This window comes from Ixodes scapularis, unplaced genomic scaffold (assembly GCF_016920785.2).
Source record: "Ixodes scapularis isolate PalLabHiFi unplaced genomic scaffold, ASM1692078v2 PGA_scaffold12__126_contigs__length_90152505, whole genome shotgun sequence".
NCBI classification, from domain to species: Eukaryota; Metazoa; Arthropoda; class Arachnida; order Ixodida; family Ixodidae; genus Ixodes; species Ixodes scapularis.
In genome coordinates, this window is record NW_024609838.1 from 71,832,868 (window position 1) to 71,851,591 (window position 18,724).

Sequence of the window (18,724 nt, forward strand, 5' to 3'; positions counted from 1 at the left end):
GCTTATGTATACACCAACTCAACTCTGTGACGTCACGGCGCGGTGGTGGCGCGTCGGTCGCACTTCCGGTCTGGGGCTGTGGGCAGAAGTCCCCATGCCAGACATGTATTCCTGCGTTGTTTTGAAAGGAACCAGACAAAAACCTGCCTTCTCGTCAAAACGCCGCGGCTGGGGCCGTACCAAAAGTGTCGAGAAAGGTTTGAAGGTCAGTTTTCACGTGCTCGGTTCGTCCGAGAATCTCGATATGTGCCGTGAAAAGGGAAAAGCAGACGACGTCGGACAACGATCGCTTGGGCGGGAAGCACTTTGGGTTGAATTCACGGATACTTGTGGTGATTAGAGCTATCTGTTTTGTTCCAACATGAACGCCAGAAAACCATCAAGCTGTGCGGACCACCTGCGGACTACGTTCAGTGCGTCTTCAAGTTCAAACGGCCGCCTGATCGTTCGAACTGTCGTCTGCTCTTTCAGACGTTTCTGCTTGTCATCTGCTCTCTTAGACGACACCGGCCCGCAGACCAAATGGTGGCCCGGTACTTGCTATAAGAAGTAAGTGCAGGCCTCAAACGACTTAAGTTTGAAGGTTGGTTAGCAGGCTCGATGTAAACAGTAGATACAAGGAGATGATCATTGTTACCAGTGACCATCACTGACTTGCTATGCCTAGTTGACTTGGTCTGATTCTGCTTGCGGTTTTCAGTATCGACGTCGACCATCTTAGCTACGGTTCACGCTTTTGCAGCCCCAGCGGCGTCGCGACTGAAAATAGCGAGCGAAATCTCATCATGCGAATCCGGTTTTAGCGCACACACTGCGGCTCCCACGCGGAATGAATCGCCACATGTCACATTATTCACGCGAAGTTTCGCGGTGTAACGAGCCTCGGTAATTTCGCTGACGCCGCTCAAGTAGTCAGACATCGCCAAGAAGACGTAGAATCAACAATTCGAACGCGAAAAAGAGTGAAGGGACTCACACCGACGCCGACAACATCGCATTTCAATGGTTTGTTTATGGGCGACGGCGAGCTTCTTGCCCACACCCCCACCAAGCATGCGCGGCGCCGGTGGCGTCCGCTAGGGGCGCTCCGGTTTGTTTGTAAACATGAGTTGGTGTATAAACTAAAAGAAACTGCGCACTGATATCGATATCTATAATGAGATTGGCATTTACTTGGGCGCGAGAAAACAGTCCGTATTCGTATCCGCATCCGAGAAAACAGTCAAACCATATTCTGCTACCCACCCAAATATTAGCCGATAAATGATGCTTGTTCGCTTCAACCTGAGATCTATTTCACTGCATCAACTTCAAGAGCTGAAAAGGGTATTCTGACAAGTGTGAAGAATAAAAACTAAGATGATTTAATTCGCGATTTCGATTATTATCGAAATTGTGGTTTTAATCACACCAGTTCTCAGTAAGGATTTAAATAAAATCTTTCTCTCGTTAATAATTCTAAAATATTAATTATACTTACAGTTCGTCTCCAATTTGATGCTTTTTTTTGTATGTGTGCATTTGTTTTGTATCTCGATCAAATATTGGTCAAGAAAAAAATACTTTAGCAGGCTGAACACGAGCAATTATCGTAGCTCTCCTGAGAAAATCGGAACGTTGAGCTTTTTTTTTCTATCTACCACTTTATTCTTCAGCTACATGATGTTATATTGCAAGCAAATCCAAACGCGAAAGAAAATAAAAGAAAAAAGTAGTGCCATAGTGCACGCAAATAAAAGCGTAAAAAACGTTTATTAAAGCTTCTTTACTAATTAAAAAAAATCGAGCTGCGTTTACTATAGTATGGTGACATTTACACTAACAAAAAGTAAATTAAAGTGCATACTTTAAATATTATAGTAATCCTTTCGTCCGCATTGTTTTTAACAATCTGACGGATTGGTCAATCAAACTGCCACGTTTAAAAATTCATCTAGGGTTAAATATTTACCATTTCTAGGTGCAGTGACTTAAATAAAATAATCTGATTTTGTCAAATAAATCTGTCATCAATATTCTAAATATGATTTATTTGATTTTTCAAAAAATGTCACGATGTTTTTTTTATTTTTTTCCCACCTTGATTTTAATTTTTTTCTAAGGTAGAATTCTCCAAGATCCAAACCTTTGAAACTTCACTGAGGTAGAACCTTCACGGAAAGCGGTGCCGCTTCGATAACGGCATGTACCGACAAACTTTGCACCACGATTCAATTTGTTAAGCCACACCGTGGCTTCGTTAGGAGAGAGTTCGCTTTGGATGAACAGAAGGCCCGGGGCTTTTGTCGAGCTGTGAACCGTGAGTGGGCCTTGCGCTTGCCTTTGGGTCAAGGTGGTTGTCGTCCTTGTAGTGGTGCCAGCGCAGGCTGTCGTTAGAGTAGGAGAGCAGGTAAGCGGTCGTCCAGTGCTTGCGCCGGGGGTCGCCCCGCCCTTTCGTCGCAACGCCCGTCACGCGAGTCGGGGGGCCCAGATCCACCTGAAGCCACTGGTTGCCTGCACGCGGAGACCGGTACCTTCAGAACCAGGGGCAAGATTTAATTGATGCACATGGGGAACTAAACGTAAGTCAGCCTTTGAAAAATAAACTAAACAATGACCGTAATAAAACACACCAGGTTGCGCCCTTTCTGCTCGAAGTGTGCCAGAAAAGTTCTAGAGATGTGACGGAAGCTACGAGTATCGTCCAGAAGTCGGGATGAAAATGACCCCTAAATGATCCCCCGGGTATGTTCGACGTACACAAACAGTCACACCAGCACGGGAGCAAATTTTCATGCGGAAAGAAGCCACGTCTTCACAGAACGGGGCATATTTAGGTGAATTGAGGCTATAATTAATGTGACACGACACAAACAACACAAACTCAACATTACTGCAAAATCATGCACAAAAAAAAAAATAGATACAAGATATTTTAAAAGAAGGCTTAGCGTTTCTTCTGGTGATGTTTGATTACATGTAGCATGTGATTCAAGTTCATATACAATAACTTATAAATGCTCTGGACGTCCTATAAATACTGCTGAGAACTGCTGGAAATTCTCGATGGCGCGCAAAAAGTTAGAGCAGTAAGAACAAAACGAGCGTGTTGGTAACGGTAATTAGACATGAGGAAGATACATAGAAAGGGGGGACGGACAACGAAACCTTCGTTGTCCGTCCCCCCTTTCTATGTATCTTCCTCATGTCTAATTAGAGCAGTAGTTAAGCATCCCTGGAGCAATACATTCCAAAAGCATGATAAAAGTTTAGGTAATATCCGAAGCTGACGTGACTTACCACTGACGTTTTAGAGGTGTCTTGGACCTGTCGTCACTCTAAAAAACGACACAGATGATTTAAGACGACTCCAATGTGAAACAAAAGCAACGTTACTAAAACTCTCAGTTGGGAAACTCGCTGTCGAAACCTGGGCCGCTGGCGTCCACCGAGATCGAGCTAAATACAACAACAGCGCCACTCTTTATCATTTGTCTGTACTGTAATCACCTTGAGCTTTTACAAAGCATGTTTTTGCGTAAAAACAAACGGAAAAGACTCTTTTTGTATGAAATGTTTTGGAGTTTAATACAAAATGAAGGGCGTGTGATGTTTTTATAATCTTTAGTTTGCAAGGCTTTGCGGAACAATTAATATTGTTTTTATACAACCACGCCTCAGCGGGGCTTTCAGGTAGCGCGTCCCGACCTAGGTGCATTTTAAGCACCTAGGTCGGCCAGCAGCAGCGGCAGTACGCTGTACTGAGACTAAACGCCTCATCTCGACATTTCAGTTGCGGAGCACACTTCTACCGGACTTCATCGCCCTGAAACACCGTCATCGTGCCCTGGATCATCTACTCATGCCTGTGACCGGGAGCTTCATCTGCGATTGGTGAAAGAAATCAGCGCCATCTGCATGTGGCTGTGCTTGGGAGCACCGCCGGCAATCGGCAGATAGGACCAGCGGCACCGCGGCCACGCCACCACCCCTATAAAGGAGGCACTCTCGACTTGCGGACGCACAGCAGCAGCGGCAGTACGCTGTACTGAGACTAAACGCCTCATCTCGACATTTCAGGTTGGTCTTCTTCACGTTGTGTAAATCTTTTCTTCCCTCCGTGATTCACTGCTGCTGCTGCTGCTGCTGTTGTGTTTTGTTTCGTGGTTTTTTGCTGTATTTTTTTTGTGTTTATTGCGTGATTATGTTTTACAAAGAAAATGGCCCATGGTACAGATGTTATATGTCCGGCATGTGCTGAAGATATGTCGGAAAGTGAATTACAGGTTAAATGCACGGAGTGTCAATATTCTTATCACTTAGGCAATTGTGCCGGAATTTCCGAAGCGACACTTAAAAAGAATGCAAATATCCGAAAAACCTGGCGGTGCCAGACTTGCAGAGCTGCTAAGTCTCGGAGCAGTCAAAGCAGTAGGCAACCTAGAGAACAAGGTGCCGCTTCCGGCACTCAGAGCGACGTGCAAACCAGTGAACTCAATGTAGCTAGTCTCCTGGTTGGCATGAATGCTAAGCTTGACACACTTTTAAACCTTAAGGAAACAGTAGATGGAATGGAAAAGTCACTCCAGCATATGTCGGACAACTATGACGTCATGCTCAAGCGCGTTGGTGAACAGGACGAAGAAATAAAAAGTTTAAATAAAAGGGTTACAAACTTGGAAAAGACGAACGCAGAGTTGGAAATAGAACACTTAAAACAAAAGGTGCACGATCTTGAATGGAGAAATCGCAGGCAAAACCTCGAACTGCATGGGATTCCTGCAAGCGAAAAAGAAGATCTTCTGTCTAAAATAAATGAAGTGGCAAAGAACCTGGATGTGCCTGATCTGACATCGGATCAAATTATCGCAGCACACAGACTTCCCTCACGTGCAGACAAGATCCCCGGAGTCATTGTTCGCTTTGTCAGCCAGGTGACACGCGATATGTGGCTAGACCGGCGGTCACGACTAAGGAATGCTCGGAGTAAGACATATATCTTGGAAAACTTAACGCAGCAAGATAAGGCACTACTGTGGGAAACGAAAGAATGGGCAAAAACAAACAGGTTCCAGTACGCTTGGTATAAAAACGGCAAGATTTTTGTCAGGGAGAAGGACGGAACTCAAGCACATCTAATAAAGACTAAGGATGACTTGCAAAAATTGGAGTAGTTTTGCTTTGGGTATTGCATTTTTTTTTATCTTCACTCGCAATGACAGTTCCTTCTTACTTATTGCCAAACGAGGTTGTTAAACTTTTTAAAGACCAACCAATTGTGCCCTTTTCGTTATTTCATTTAAATGTTCAATCAGTGCGAAACAAGTTTGATGAACTTAGCATCTTTTTGGACAGTTTTACATTTTCTTTTGATATAATAATGCTAACTGAAACATGGTATAACCAGAGTGATGAAGTGGACCGACTAGAGAAGTATGCAGTATTCAATTTAAATCGTAGCAACAAAGTAGGAGGAGGTGTATGTATGTACGTTAAAAAAGACCTTGAATATAATATTGTCAGTGATTTCACAGCGACAACAAAGGACTATGAGATTTTAACTTTACAACATGCTAAATTTGTATTTTCTGTCGTCTATCGACCGCCATCTGGGAATGTTGCGACCTTCCTTGAATTTCTTGAAAATTTTTTAAAGGTTGTTGGTGAAAATAAATCATGTCTTTATCTTGGCGGTGATTTTAATATAGACATGCTAACCTCCTCTAAACATCAGCTTGATTTACTGTCACTGTATCAGTCATATGGATTGTCTAATGTTATTTCACTGCCCACTCGTATAGCGCCTCTACATGACACGTTGCTTGATTTATTTTTAACGAACGTTCCCACCACAGAGATACTTGCTGGCGTGATCGGGGTAACGATTAGCGATCACCTGCCGATCTTTATGTTTAGTCATGTAAATTTCAACAGCAAAAAAACTAATGTTGCTCAGTCTTTTTTTAGAAATATCAGCACAAAAAACTTGCAACATTTTGAAGAACAGATATTTTCTGCGAACTGGAGTGCGGTGTTGTCTAGCGTATCAGCTGACGAAGCATTTGATTACTTTCTCGATAAGTTTATTATGATATACGACCGTTGCTTCCCCTACCAACAGCGAAATATTTCCCGCAAATCACGTAAACCATGGGTTACGTCAGAAATAAGAAAAATGATAAATAAGAAAAATACCCTTTACCATCAATTCGTACGTAGCAGAGACGTTAGCGTGTTGGCTAAATTTAAGGAACAAAGAAATCAGTGTACCAGGGCCTTAAGGCAGTCAAAGCGTTCTTATTTTAACAATTTATTTCAAGGTGTAAACAGATCTGATGTTATATGGAAAAAATTGAACGGTATACTTAAGAATGGGCCGCACAAGGAGATAATCACGAAAATCAAAATCGAAGGCACCGATATAGAGGGGGAAGCTTTAGCTGAGAAATTTAATGAACATTTTGTTAAGCCTGCTCAAAGTGTGTGTTCTATGAGTGCCTCTAAATACATGCTTAGTGTTTCTGACAGCTTATTTCTTACCCCAACCGACGAAGAGGAAGTATTCTCAGCGTTTCAAAACTTAAAAAACAGTAAAAGCTTCGATATATACGACATTCAAATAAAACCAATTAAACATGTATTGCGGGCGATTTTACCCTATTTAACGCACATATTCAATTTAGCACTTAAGTATGGTACCTTTCCAAAAAAAAATGCATATAGCAAAGGTGACTGTAATATATAAAACCGGTGATAAGAATGACTTAGGAAATTATCGACCTATTTCGGTTTTACCCATATTTTCCAAGGGATTAGAGAAAATCATACATCAAAGGCTTAATAATTTTTGTGAGAAATTTTCAATCATTACGCCCTGTCAATATGGATTTATGAAAGGTCGCTCGATTGAGATTGCACTTTTAAAACAAAAAGAACTACTTTTAGGCAACATCGAAGCGAAGCTGATAACACTCGGCATATTCATTGATTTCACAAAAGCCTTCGACCGCATAAATCATAAAACGTTACTTAAGAAACTGTTCATTTATGGTGTTCGCGGGGTCGCTTTACAAATGATTACTAGTTACCTTCAAAACCGCCATCAGTGTGTTGAAATAAATAAGAAACGATCAAATTTCAGACCACTAACCGCCGGTGTACCACAGGGCAGTATATTGGGGCCACTCCTCTTCAACTTGTATATTAATGACCTAGTAAATATTAATGGTAATGTGAACTGCATTATTTATGCGGACGATACGAGTATATTTTTTTCCGGCGTTAACATAGATACAATTATAAGCAATGCGAACCATTATCTTTATCAATTAAATGCTTGGGCACTATCGAATTCCCTGCAAATAAATGTAAGTAAAACAAAGGCCGTGGTATTTAGATCTCGGAATACAAATTGTAGTCCTAGGTCTGTACTTTTGCTTGGTACAGGCACTATTGATATAGTTGAGAGTGTAAAAGTCCTGGGGGTAATCTTTAATCAGTACATGACTTGGAACGATATGGTGCAATACACATGTAAAAAGCTATCGAAGGCTGTGGGTATAACATACAGATATCGCCATATGAGTCCTAGTTCGGCCATGATACTCATTTACAACTCTATTTTCTACGCTCAATATAACTATTGCTTTTTGGTATGGGGAAATACGACCTTGACTAATATAAATCAAATGCATATTCTTCAGAAGAGAGTGATTCGTACGATATGTCATACTAGCTATGACAGTCATACGAAACCATTGTTTAAAAAATTTAATATTGTGCAAATTACAAGTCACTATAGTTACAAATTAGCCCTTGCCTATAAAAAGTCGTTTTGTACCAACCGTTTACTTTTATCGATCTCAAATCTTCAGTTCAGGGAAACGCTCTACGACACTCGTTCTGAAGATGCGTGGGCAGTACCGCACTCCAGGACCAATTACGGCGATCAAATGCTGAGATATGCACTACCGCGCCTTTTAAATTGTTGCAGTGAATTGGATATAAATATTTTAAGTGGAACTCGGAAGGACGTGCTTTCTGTATTTGTTAATGATTTTCTTAAACACGTTCTGGAATAGTTAAAGTATGAATCGATTGTACGATTTACCTCACTTTTTTTTTTGTGGTGTAGAGATTGTGAATTTGTATGAGTTTGTGTACGTGTATATATTTTTTCTCTCTCTGCTGCGGTAGGGAGGGGATTTAGCTCACTTATTTTCGTTTTATTGGTGTAGAGATTGTCAATTTGTATGAGTTTGTGTACGTGTACATATTTTTTTTTTCTGCTGCTGTAGGGAGGGGGGCAGAGGCTCGTCAAGCAACACTGAGTTGCTTTTTTCTCTGCCTCCCCTCTCCAAACGGAGAGAAAATAAAGACTTTTGATTTGACTTGACTTAACTTCGGTAGTAATTCGCGGCGCGTCCGCTGGGGAGACGGGGGTGGCACCCCTGTAAACTCTTCCGCTGTATCTGTTTCGGCGCCAAAATAGCCGATTAAAGCCAAAATAGGAGTAACGTGCAGTTCCTCGAGTGGCCGCTGCGGGAGAAATGGCAGCGTAGAGTTCGCCATTAGCTCGGTTCTGGGGGACAGATCGGGGCCGTCGGGGCCACTTTTTCAGAGCAGTCTCTATGGCAGTTTCCCAACTGAGTGGTTCTACTGACGTTGAACAAAAGTAACTATATATGTTTCATATATAGTTACTTACTTTCAAAACATATATATGGGTGCATGTATATGACATCACATTATCATGTTCACTAGACGCCGCACAGCCGCCCTCTATGGTACGGGCTGCTGCCTTTTCGATGTGCCGCGGCTCTCCAGAGCCAAAAAATAAAGACTGAAGTCTAATTATTCAAAACATACACCCATGGGACCGTTCGGCTGGGCCAGGGGGCGCGCTGGAACGATACCAGTGGCGCCGCGCCGTGGCCGAAATTTGCCCTACTTAGCCGTTCGCTCGTCCCATCGCGCTGCCAGTTGCAATGGCGGGCACCGCGTTGAAGCTTTCTGTCCGTTAAAAAACTGTGATCATTTTTTCCGCCTCCGCAAACCTCCGCAAAGAATGGTTGCCTGCGTGTCAGGTCTCCGGGGTGGACGAAATAATCCAGGCATAGGAATATTTGTTGTTTGCGAAGTGTGTCTCGCAAGTGCAAGACTGCGTCGAGACAGCGTCAAGGCGCTGTCTGCCCCTGGCAAGACAGCGCCTTGCCAGGGGCAGGAGTGGCGCTGCCTATGCGCGGCGAAACTTCAGCCGCACAGCCCTATCACCTTCAATATTTAATAAAAATCCTAGGCGCCCCAGAAATTTCCTAGGCGTCATAGAAGATCCACAAACTGTCCATTAACGGTTCATAGATATCTTGAACGTCTATAGACCATTCCAATAATTACCTTCTGCGCGCTGATGTCTACGGGGTTGTGAAATGCGTTCTCAGCATTCCTAGTTCTTTGCGGAATATTCCAATTCCCAGTGACACGGCATTTTTAGCATATGTGACAGGCGCCAGAAACGCCTCGGGAAGATTCCAGACCACCTCCGGAATGTGCCTATGCCCCTTAGTTATCAACATCCAGAAATGTCATCAACAATCTACAAGCTTCCATCGTTGGTTGCTGTGCTATCCGGCGTGCAAGTATACAGAACATGTTTTTTGCGCGTCGGAACTTAAGAAAGAACGCACCGATCAAATGGCATCATAAAAAAAACGCTCAGAGAACGCGCAATGACGAGGCTGCAAAGCGGGCACTGTCATTGGCTGAGGTCGGAGGGATACAAAAGCACGTGGTGCTTGCTGTCTATGCTCATGTAGTGCGGTGGAATCTACCATTGTTCCTGAGTGCGCACCAGCCCCCCTTGCTGAAGAGCTGTCCCTCGTCCGGGCTGCAGGACCCCTGCTGGGGGTGCCAGGGACGCCAGCTGGACGCTGTCAGCCGGGACACCGGAGGCACCGAGAGCACCTGGTTGCACTCTGATAGAAACACCGACGCCAATCGCTTTAACGAGGATGCAGCGAATCTACCCGAACACACATAGCTGACATCGACAGCAGAGTTCAACACGAGTCGGGCACTACAGCATCACACATCGCATTCACATGAAACTTTGGCAATCTGTTACAGAACGAGCTTCTCGGTAGCACGAAACGAAGCTGTATCATGCAAATGAAATACATGGCTTGCACTTATGTCACGCCAGCGGCCATTGCGGTTACCTTGCTGATGAGCGCGAATCTTTTAGAGCGGGCATTTCGCACCTTGGAAATTTATTTCCATCGTCATGAACACGCGCAGAAATGACCACCAGCATGAAGGCAATAATGTCACGTTCGAGTCATCTATAGGCTAACTGAACTCTTTAACGTCATTCCACAGCGGTGGCGCTACTGTCGGCACTGTGCATGCGCAGACGGAATCTGGTTTGTGCGCACGCGCAGGACCCACGCCAGATGTGGGCAAACGTGAAGTTGTTTGTAAACAGTGTGTTGGTGTATAGACACTTTTAATAATCACCTTCTGAGAGCTACAACCTTCGTTAGTGGAAACGCGTTCTGCAGGTACCTTCTTCGGAGAGCTGTCAAACGTAGCACACGCGTCTACAGCCATGTGACGCGACATATTTTTGTAACACAGATGATAAGCGCTAGAAAGGTCTATAAGCGCTCCCGGTTCACAAATTAAGCCTTGTCAGACGCATCTGGCGGGGGTGTTAGCTAAAAAGAGCGCACTATGAGCACCCATGGCGGTGTTGTGTTTAACGCAATGACCGCGAGACAATACATTTGTGGGCTATAGCTATATACTCCGTTTGACTTTATGTCCGACAACAGCCGATGCTGAAATTAGATGGACCCAATCAGTCGGCGCCAATCAGTGCATCAATATCGTCGCTGCTGTCTTTGCCTTTGCGCGTTTTCTATAAGCCCCTAAACCAATCTCGCAAAGTGAACGAACCGCCCTCCTGCGTTTTCTTTTTGCGCGTCACTGGTTTCCCCGATGACAGCGAATCCACAAGCATCGAGCGCCGCACACCGGCTGCTGTCGGACTTCAAGTGAAAGGAAGTATAACTGTCGAAGACTTTGTGGTGTACCCTGGCATCCGAGGGGCTCAAAGCGCAGGCTAGGCCTGCCGTGCCACTGGAGCACGTGCAGCCGGAGGAACCGGGTCTGGAGTGGAGGATCAAGGTAGCTCAGCTTCAGGCTGTGGGAGTCGCTGTTGCCCAGGAACACCTACGTGACCGCAGGACCAGCGAAGAGGGAGCGTCAGAGTGAAACAGACTGTCCAAAGACAAGGAAGTATTGGCGGCGGTGACACTTCGATAACACATCAAACAATGGACAGTCTGTATATATGCTGTCTAGGGCATGTCTCTTGGTATGACAATCCTGTCACATTGGTGAAACAAAAATTTTCTGCAGTCATGTTTGAAGCATACCTATGTATAAAGCAGTCAAACTTACTTTAGGTGTTCGCCGTTTTCTTCTTACCATACACAACAGTCAAAGGACATTCAAGCAAACTCCTCTAAACGTCGTGTCTTCTGTACACTGGGTGCCTGAACGCTGTGTCTGAGTGAGTGTGTGAAATTTGAAAGCCAGCTAGGTCGTCTGGGCAAAACGTTAACTCTTTCTATAGTCTAGCGGCTATGGCTCTGCGATCTGGCAGATGTGAAATCGAACCAATGAAACGGTCTGTCCGTTAGTTTATGCTATGAAAGAGACAGTGTTTGAGCAAGGTCGTCTACCGGTAAACAATTTCAAGCAAAGACGTAATTTGTTTTCTGAAATTACCTAAATTTAGCTCTACGTCTGGCTGTATCTGTCACATCTAGATAAGCAGCGAATTTCAGGGCTTACTCCCGATGTGAAATTATTGCGGAATCTTTTTTTTTTTTTATTTAGAAAGAAACGGATGTGCGACGTTGAATACACTTCTCCACTAGGGTGCCTGGAACGTTCCTCAAATTGGCATGTTCATCGCGTATGCAGCTTATTTCCTTCATTTACAACTTGTTATACTTCGCAACCGTGAAATTCTGCCGGTCGCTATACGACCCTGGCGGAGCAAAGGTAGCCACGACAGACGCCTGTCTTGCTGTAGATTGCTGTGCATAGAAACTCCCGCACTTATATATATATATGTCGGCAGATATTTTTGGGCCGGCACTTCTACGGAAAAATGCCAGGATGGCGGCAACCTCTTAGCATTCCGCCTCCGTTCCTGCAGGGTGTTTGTCTGCAAACTTCGGGCACCCTCCGACACAATACAGCAAGTAAAGGCACGTTTATACTTCAACGTAACGTCCACTGGCGCGGCGTATAGCGCAGCGCACGCAGTGACTGATTGGTCGCAGAAATCGAGTTCCTGGCCACCGGCCAATGGAGGGCGCGCGTTCTGCGCTACGCTGCGTTCACTGCGCTCAACGTCGGAGTATAAACAGCCCTTAAGGTTTACTTGGACTGCTCCTCGCGCCCCTCGTGCGTTTGTTTGCCTGACGCGCCCACGTGCTATTGTTTCCCACCGACCTCAAACAATGGCGACGCGCGCTTGGCTGCCTCGCCATCGCGCCTTCTATGCGCCTTCTCTTGCTGCGTTTTGATTGTGTTCATGTATGCGCCCGAGACACATTTTGGAACGATTACTCGCCGAATAGTACTTTGTTTCACCTTACAATGGACCTCAGAGGGCGCTACAAGTCATTCCGGCTAATCTAGTGGCGTCTTGAGTGTCGTGCGGCCTTCGGGAGGACCGCAGTGACGTGCGGGGCGCCTTGTCACGTGATATTAGAGAGTTCTAGGGAACCGTTTTTCACATTCGATACGGTACGATTGGCGTTCCAGTACTAACTGTGCGTGTAGGAGTCTTCTGCAGTACCGCATGCGCAGTTCGTACCGGAGGGCCCATCCGTAACGGACGTGCAAAAACGGTTCCGTAAAACTCCCTACTGCCACGAGCGTGGCGGAGTTGGCAACGAATGCGGCTGCCGCGCGGAGGAACCGGGTTCGAACACCGCTCGACCCGAATCGTTCTTTTTTATAATTATGTGCTTTTCTGGAAAGTTTCAGATCATTCTCGAATGTCAGCATGTGTTCTGGTTGTGAACAATCGTGAACTTACTGCGTGTATAAGAGCAACGATAACGCGCTGCTTCGAGACAGTCGCTCAATTTTTGTCGTTGCACGATGTACGGTTTCTTTTTGTTTAAGTTCGTAGGCGCAAGTTCACACCATTTAAAGTTTATTTCAGTCTTATATTAGTCGATCATTTTTCATTCGTGAAATTCTGGAGGAAAAGCGGGGGCAACTTCTACCCACGCTCAACACTCCCGTGCAGAAGACAACGAACACATTCGGGGTGGATTACAAACGAAAGTGGGGCAAGACGAGAAGAATGACGGGTGATGATCAACAGCCACGCCGAGCTACATCAAACGATGGAAAATTGTGACGAATGAAGGCGAACCACGACGATGACCGACGTCGACGACCTACGACGACAACTTGCGACGACAGCTTACAACTTACGACGACACTTATGACGACAACTTACGACGACACCCCTGCGGCGACAACTATACGACAAAAAAGGGAAGAAGTTTGATTCATTACTGCTGCTATTAAAATAGTACCAATATTTTTGGATTTTAATGAAGTCTGAATTTTCTGGCTAAATTAACACAAGATATTATGCGGTTTTTGGGAGAAAAACCACCTATTTTGACCAGGGCTAGTCGTTCCTCTGCCCAAGATACGTCACAAATCGAAATGGAAGGTAAGTCAGCGGGTAGGTTTAGCGCATTGAACATCATCTAATACTGCGAGAGCATTCCTGATGATCCGGAAGATCCTGATTATTAGCTGACGCAAGGCCGAAAGCGACATAAAGATTTTGTCAACTTTAAAGTGAGCAATAAAGCTCTGATCCCGAATAATCGGCAACCCCATCTCAAGGTGATACTCAAGCCCCAGGGCCCATCCAAGATGATGGCAAAAGAAAATACTCAGAGGTATAGGTAATGTGCCTTTTGATTTTCACACTGCCGAATTATTTAGAACCTATAGGATAATTGATGTTCATAAATTGTATTCGTATCGACTTTGTACCAGTTTTAAGAGTGAAAGATTAAAGGGCACATGTTTCCTAGAAAATCTTGCATTGTTAGAGGAAAATTCACCAGTGTATTCTACTCGTCATGCGGAGAAGTGGAAGATGGTCACCCAGCGAACGAACTATGGCTCTCAGATGCTCCAATTTACTCTTCCAAATTTGTTAAATACTTTTTGCAGTAGTAATGTTTCTCTTGAAAACTTGACTTTCAAAGACTTGCGTGAATATTTTTGTACATAATGCATTCCTTTCATAAAGCGTTATATGTTTTGTTTTTCTGTTAACAATACCTGCAGCTGCTAGTTGACGTGATTTTCATCTTTGTTTCCTGATGCTTGCCGCTGACCACTGTAAGGGGACCGAGGACCAGTCAAGCTGCATATCGCAGCTTTTTTCCTCGGGCTCCCCCATCAAAATTGATGGAAATAAAGATATTATTATTATTATTATTATTATTATCACAGCAGTTAACACCATAAAATACAAAGGGAAGCTGGAAATGTCTGCACCAGACGGAGTCACCCTGGTCCGGTCATATATCGTAGACTGAACGTGCTGGCAATAGACACTAGAGGGGTGATGCCACGAAAGCTTACCTGGTACTCACAATTATCGGAGGAATTTCTGTTCAAGCTTACGACTCTCCACCACGCGAATCGGCAGCTGGAGTGATCCACAGGGTACCGGCAGACATCACCAAAGCAAAACTACAAGTGGGTGTTCGTGTAACAGCACCTGTGAGCTCCATTGGTCGACTAGGCTCATCTGAGACTAATAGTCGTCATTCGCACGTACGCTTTACCTGAATATGTCACTCACGAATATTCGCGGTACGTAATACAGCCGCACATTGAAAAACCTCACCAATGCTCGAAACGTAACAGCTTTGGGCATATTCGAGCCAAATGCACAAAGGAGGAGTGATGCTCACGATGCAGCGGTTCTCATGATCAGACCAAGTGCGACGCAAACAACCTACTTTGCTCAAACTGCGGCGAAGTTCACAACTCAACATCTCCTCTATGTCCAGCATACCAAAGAAAATAAAACAATTACAAGTACAAGAGCGAAGGAAATGTTGGTTATACAACAGTAAGACAATCTATACTGTGCTCGAAGATGCCACAAACTGAAGCATATCCTGAAACACACGTTTCGATAACAAAACACAATCTGAAAGCTCATCAACTGCAAGAAAAATTAACCAATGCTCACCAACACTCTTCATCAAGACAGAACAAACTATTAAAAAGAAAAAGAAAAACAAGGCACTTATCAACATAAAAAATCTGGACTCTACACTGCAGTTAGAGGATGAAAATGAATTCCCATCGCTTCCTACTCTCTCATCAAGAGCAAGCAGCCCAAGAGCGCCTGATCGAAGGCGTCAACTGACATACCGCCTTCTACGTCAAGTGGCAAGCTTCAAACAGTTGTTGACATCATTTGTAATATTCTGTAAGCACCAAAATGCTTACTGGGATATCACTGTACTTTTAACCCAAGGAGACAGGCCAATTGCTACTGTGAATGGCTCTATAAGTGTGGAAAAACGGGCCTCACCTTTCGGTGTCCGTTGGCGTCGAGGCAGTGCTTCCAGTGGAAGGCGTCCATGCTGTAGGACACCGAGAAGGAGGACACCCACTCGCGGCCGTCTCCTCGACCCTGGGTCAGCAGGCCTGTGACCTGCCGTGACGTCATACCCATCATAAGTAACGCCTACCCACTCACGTGTTTCTACACAATAGCTTTAAATTCAAGCACTCTAGAGTTGAATCCCCACCACTGTCCACACCACTGCCTGTTTCGGCCTTCATTATCATCGTACCCATGTGTGTTCGTGTAATCCCAACTGCGTGCTGCACGTTAAACACTCCCAGGCTAGCAGTCGTACTGCACTGGCTAAATTTCTTAGCTACAATGGAGACAACATATGTCAGTTGGGGCTGACTAATTTCTCACAGTCTGAACATACACAGGGCAGAATCAGTTTAAGTACACAAGGAGCTGCGACGGCCCCGTGAATCAGAACTTATGGTTAGGTCTTACCACAATATCTAAATGTTTTTCTCTTCAATTTTAATACCACTCTCTGTAGCTCTCGGTTCAGCCAGCACCCAATTACAGCAAAGTACAGTGACATACCGCGAACATAAATGGCAGTGTATGCCGATAGTCAAAACTCAGACGTCTGACCGAGAGGCGCTCTTTCACATGCTGCAGGCAATGCGGAGCGCAAGTTCGTCTGCTCCTTTTGTAGGGGTTGTGGTGACGTCAGAACGCCGAGCTCTGCTTGGATCTGATTGAAGGATAGTGGGTAGACCCTAGGGCAGCTTACTTTGAGGCTTACCCAGAATCTTGGAAGCAGAGCCAATCAAAGTTCGGTGTTCTGACGTCACCACAACCCCTGCAAAATAAGCAGACAAACTCGCGCTCTTCATAGTACCTAGAAGATGAGGCCTGCGCCTTTTGCCCCAACGTCAGCTCTAGTGGGTCTACGCAGCGCCACAACTCGAGTTAGCGTCCCAAGCAGCACAGCTTTGGCCAATCATTGGCCAATAGCTGGTAATGGTGTTTTGGCCAGTGGCCAGACAGTGACCAGCCATTGGCCAATGATTAGCCTCTCTCTGGCCATTGGCCAATGACCACTGGCCACCAGCCATCGGCCAAATATTGGCCGATGAATGGCCACTCTTTGGCCATGGCCTAGCGACCATAAACAGCTATTGGCCAATGCTTGGCCAAACAACGTGCTGCTTGTGCGTCTTGACGACGCTAGAAAACAGCGACGTCAAGACGCACACGTCTGCCGATTTAAGGCGTGTTCTCGTAGAGCTTCAGCGAATTTGCTGCTTGGGGCAGGGATCCGCCAACAATGACGTCACGCGCGCGGGCGTTCTCGTCTAGGTGGTATGACTTCTGGGTACATAACAGAAAGAATGATTCCCATTCCGCCACAAAATGATTCGAAACAGAACAACAAAAAGCTATCTAATAAAGTATTAGCGTATGTCCATGAATGGGGCTCCAAGTTTGGAGTTTTGTTCACCTTCATATTTCTTAAACACTAATTATAAAAAGACAATATAAAAACAAAAGAGGTCATACAGTCACGTCCCAGAGGCTCAACGCAGTTATGACAGAGAGCTCGGGCAAAATCTGATATAGCTAGAAACCCCTCCAGAGTCGGCGACAGGCTAAGAAATCAGTAGAAGTCCCGCCTCCGGCACCAGCTTGTTGCCTTTCACGGGGTTTCGGCCGCACGTGCGACGAAGTGTTACCAGGCAGAAAACTCTAGCTGGAGGCGAAGCGCGCTCTGAATTCCTAGCCCGTTATGAACCATAGATGTAGACGCTTTGCAGTAGCTGTGCATGGGCGCCGCCATAACCGACCTTCAATATTCAGTTTTACGCAACAAGGATTTTTCCTAGTCAGAATGGCAACGCCCTGCACACCGAGGGATACGGTAAAAAGTAGGCATATAATCCGACAAAAAATGGCATGGTCATCATCTAAATACCAAGTTTGTGTGAACATGGCCGCATTCAAATAGTAAAAAACAATTGGTTCAACAACAGCTCGTCCGCCGCCAGACATTTTATTTCCGGCTGATTGTTCATTCACGTGAAAGCATTTCAGGGATGAATTGTGACCAATGTATCGTTTCGAAAGTTGAGGAGTGATAAAGGGCCGACCAACCATACAACATTGCTCTTAGGTCACACACGGATACAACATTGTTTCTCTTTTGCAATTTATCCCCAACAACCCGTCTCGACACCCTGCTTGCTTATAACCATCATGATGATCCCCTGGAGGAAACAATGGCACAGCTCGTCCGCCGTGCCGAAGAGGCGCGACAATTCGTCCGGTTACGCACAAGAGCCTCACAACAGCACCAATGCCAGCGGTATACTGAGGCTCGTCAAACTGTGCCCTACTCAATGGACTTCTTCCAAAACCGACGCGCCCCATCGCGGCAAAATACCACGCAGTGCACTCTGGGAACTAGTTGGCCACTCAGTTTCGGTTTCGACTGAGCAGCTCCATCTCATGCTATCGCGCCGCGACCGAACGCGCTGCTTGCGTTTTCGATTATCTGACTTTTCACAAACGTACAATACACTCATTCTCGAGCGATACAAAACGAAGACCGGGCACACATTTCTTGGTTCCCGAAACACCAGATATTATGAGTGCGTATGCAAACGTAGTAAGACGTGGCTTAGTCACCTCACCTTTGAGTTCAATTTCAATAATCCCGTCTAGTACCAGTTAGCTACAACTGAAATTTGGTCACCTGGAGCCTTACACGTATTTTGTTTGCCAAACGTCCGCTTCTGGTTACTTAATTGGGCGAAAAGCAAACCGCATCCTCACAGGAGTATCAAAATTGAGCCCAGCGTTGACGCATGAACTTTTAAAGAAACGCAATAAATTCGACCTTACTACTGCACCAAAGTTACTATGATGTGTTCCGCATGTCATCATATATCCCCCACTCAAATTTTATGCTGATAGAAGATTAAGTTTTCGCAAACGCTGAGATCGGCGAGCTACGACGGAGGCCCTAACAAGCGTCCCCTAGTCCTCCCTAAGCCTTTTTAGACGAGCTTTTACTGACGTCCAAGATCT

General features: G+C 45.1%; 1 protein-coding gene across 1 annotated transcript in view; it reads right to left on the reverse strand.

The window, feature by feature from the left end:
• LOC8052308 (lactadherin) overlaps positions 1-18,724 on the reverse strand; it is a 115,535-nt gene that overhangs the window by 15,697 nt on the left and 81,114 nt on the right. Inside the window, exons 3-6 of the mRNA XM_040213485.3 lie at positions 15,653-15,775; positions 11,073-11,211; positions 9,810-9,953; positions 2,321-2,493 (exon numbers count right to left, since the gene is read on the reverse strand). Coding sequence (XP_040069419.1) covers positions 2,321-2,493; positions 9,810-9,953; positions 11,073-11,211; positions 15,653-15,775 — 579 coding nt within the window. The remainder of the gene's footprint in view (positions 1-2,320; positions 2,494-9,809; positions 9,954-11,072; positions 11,212-15,652; positions 15,776-18,724) is intronic.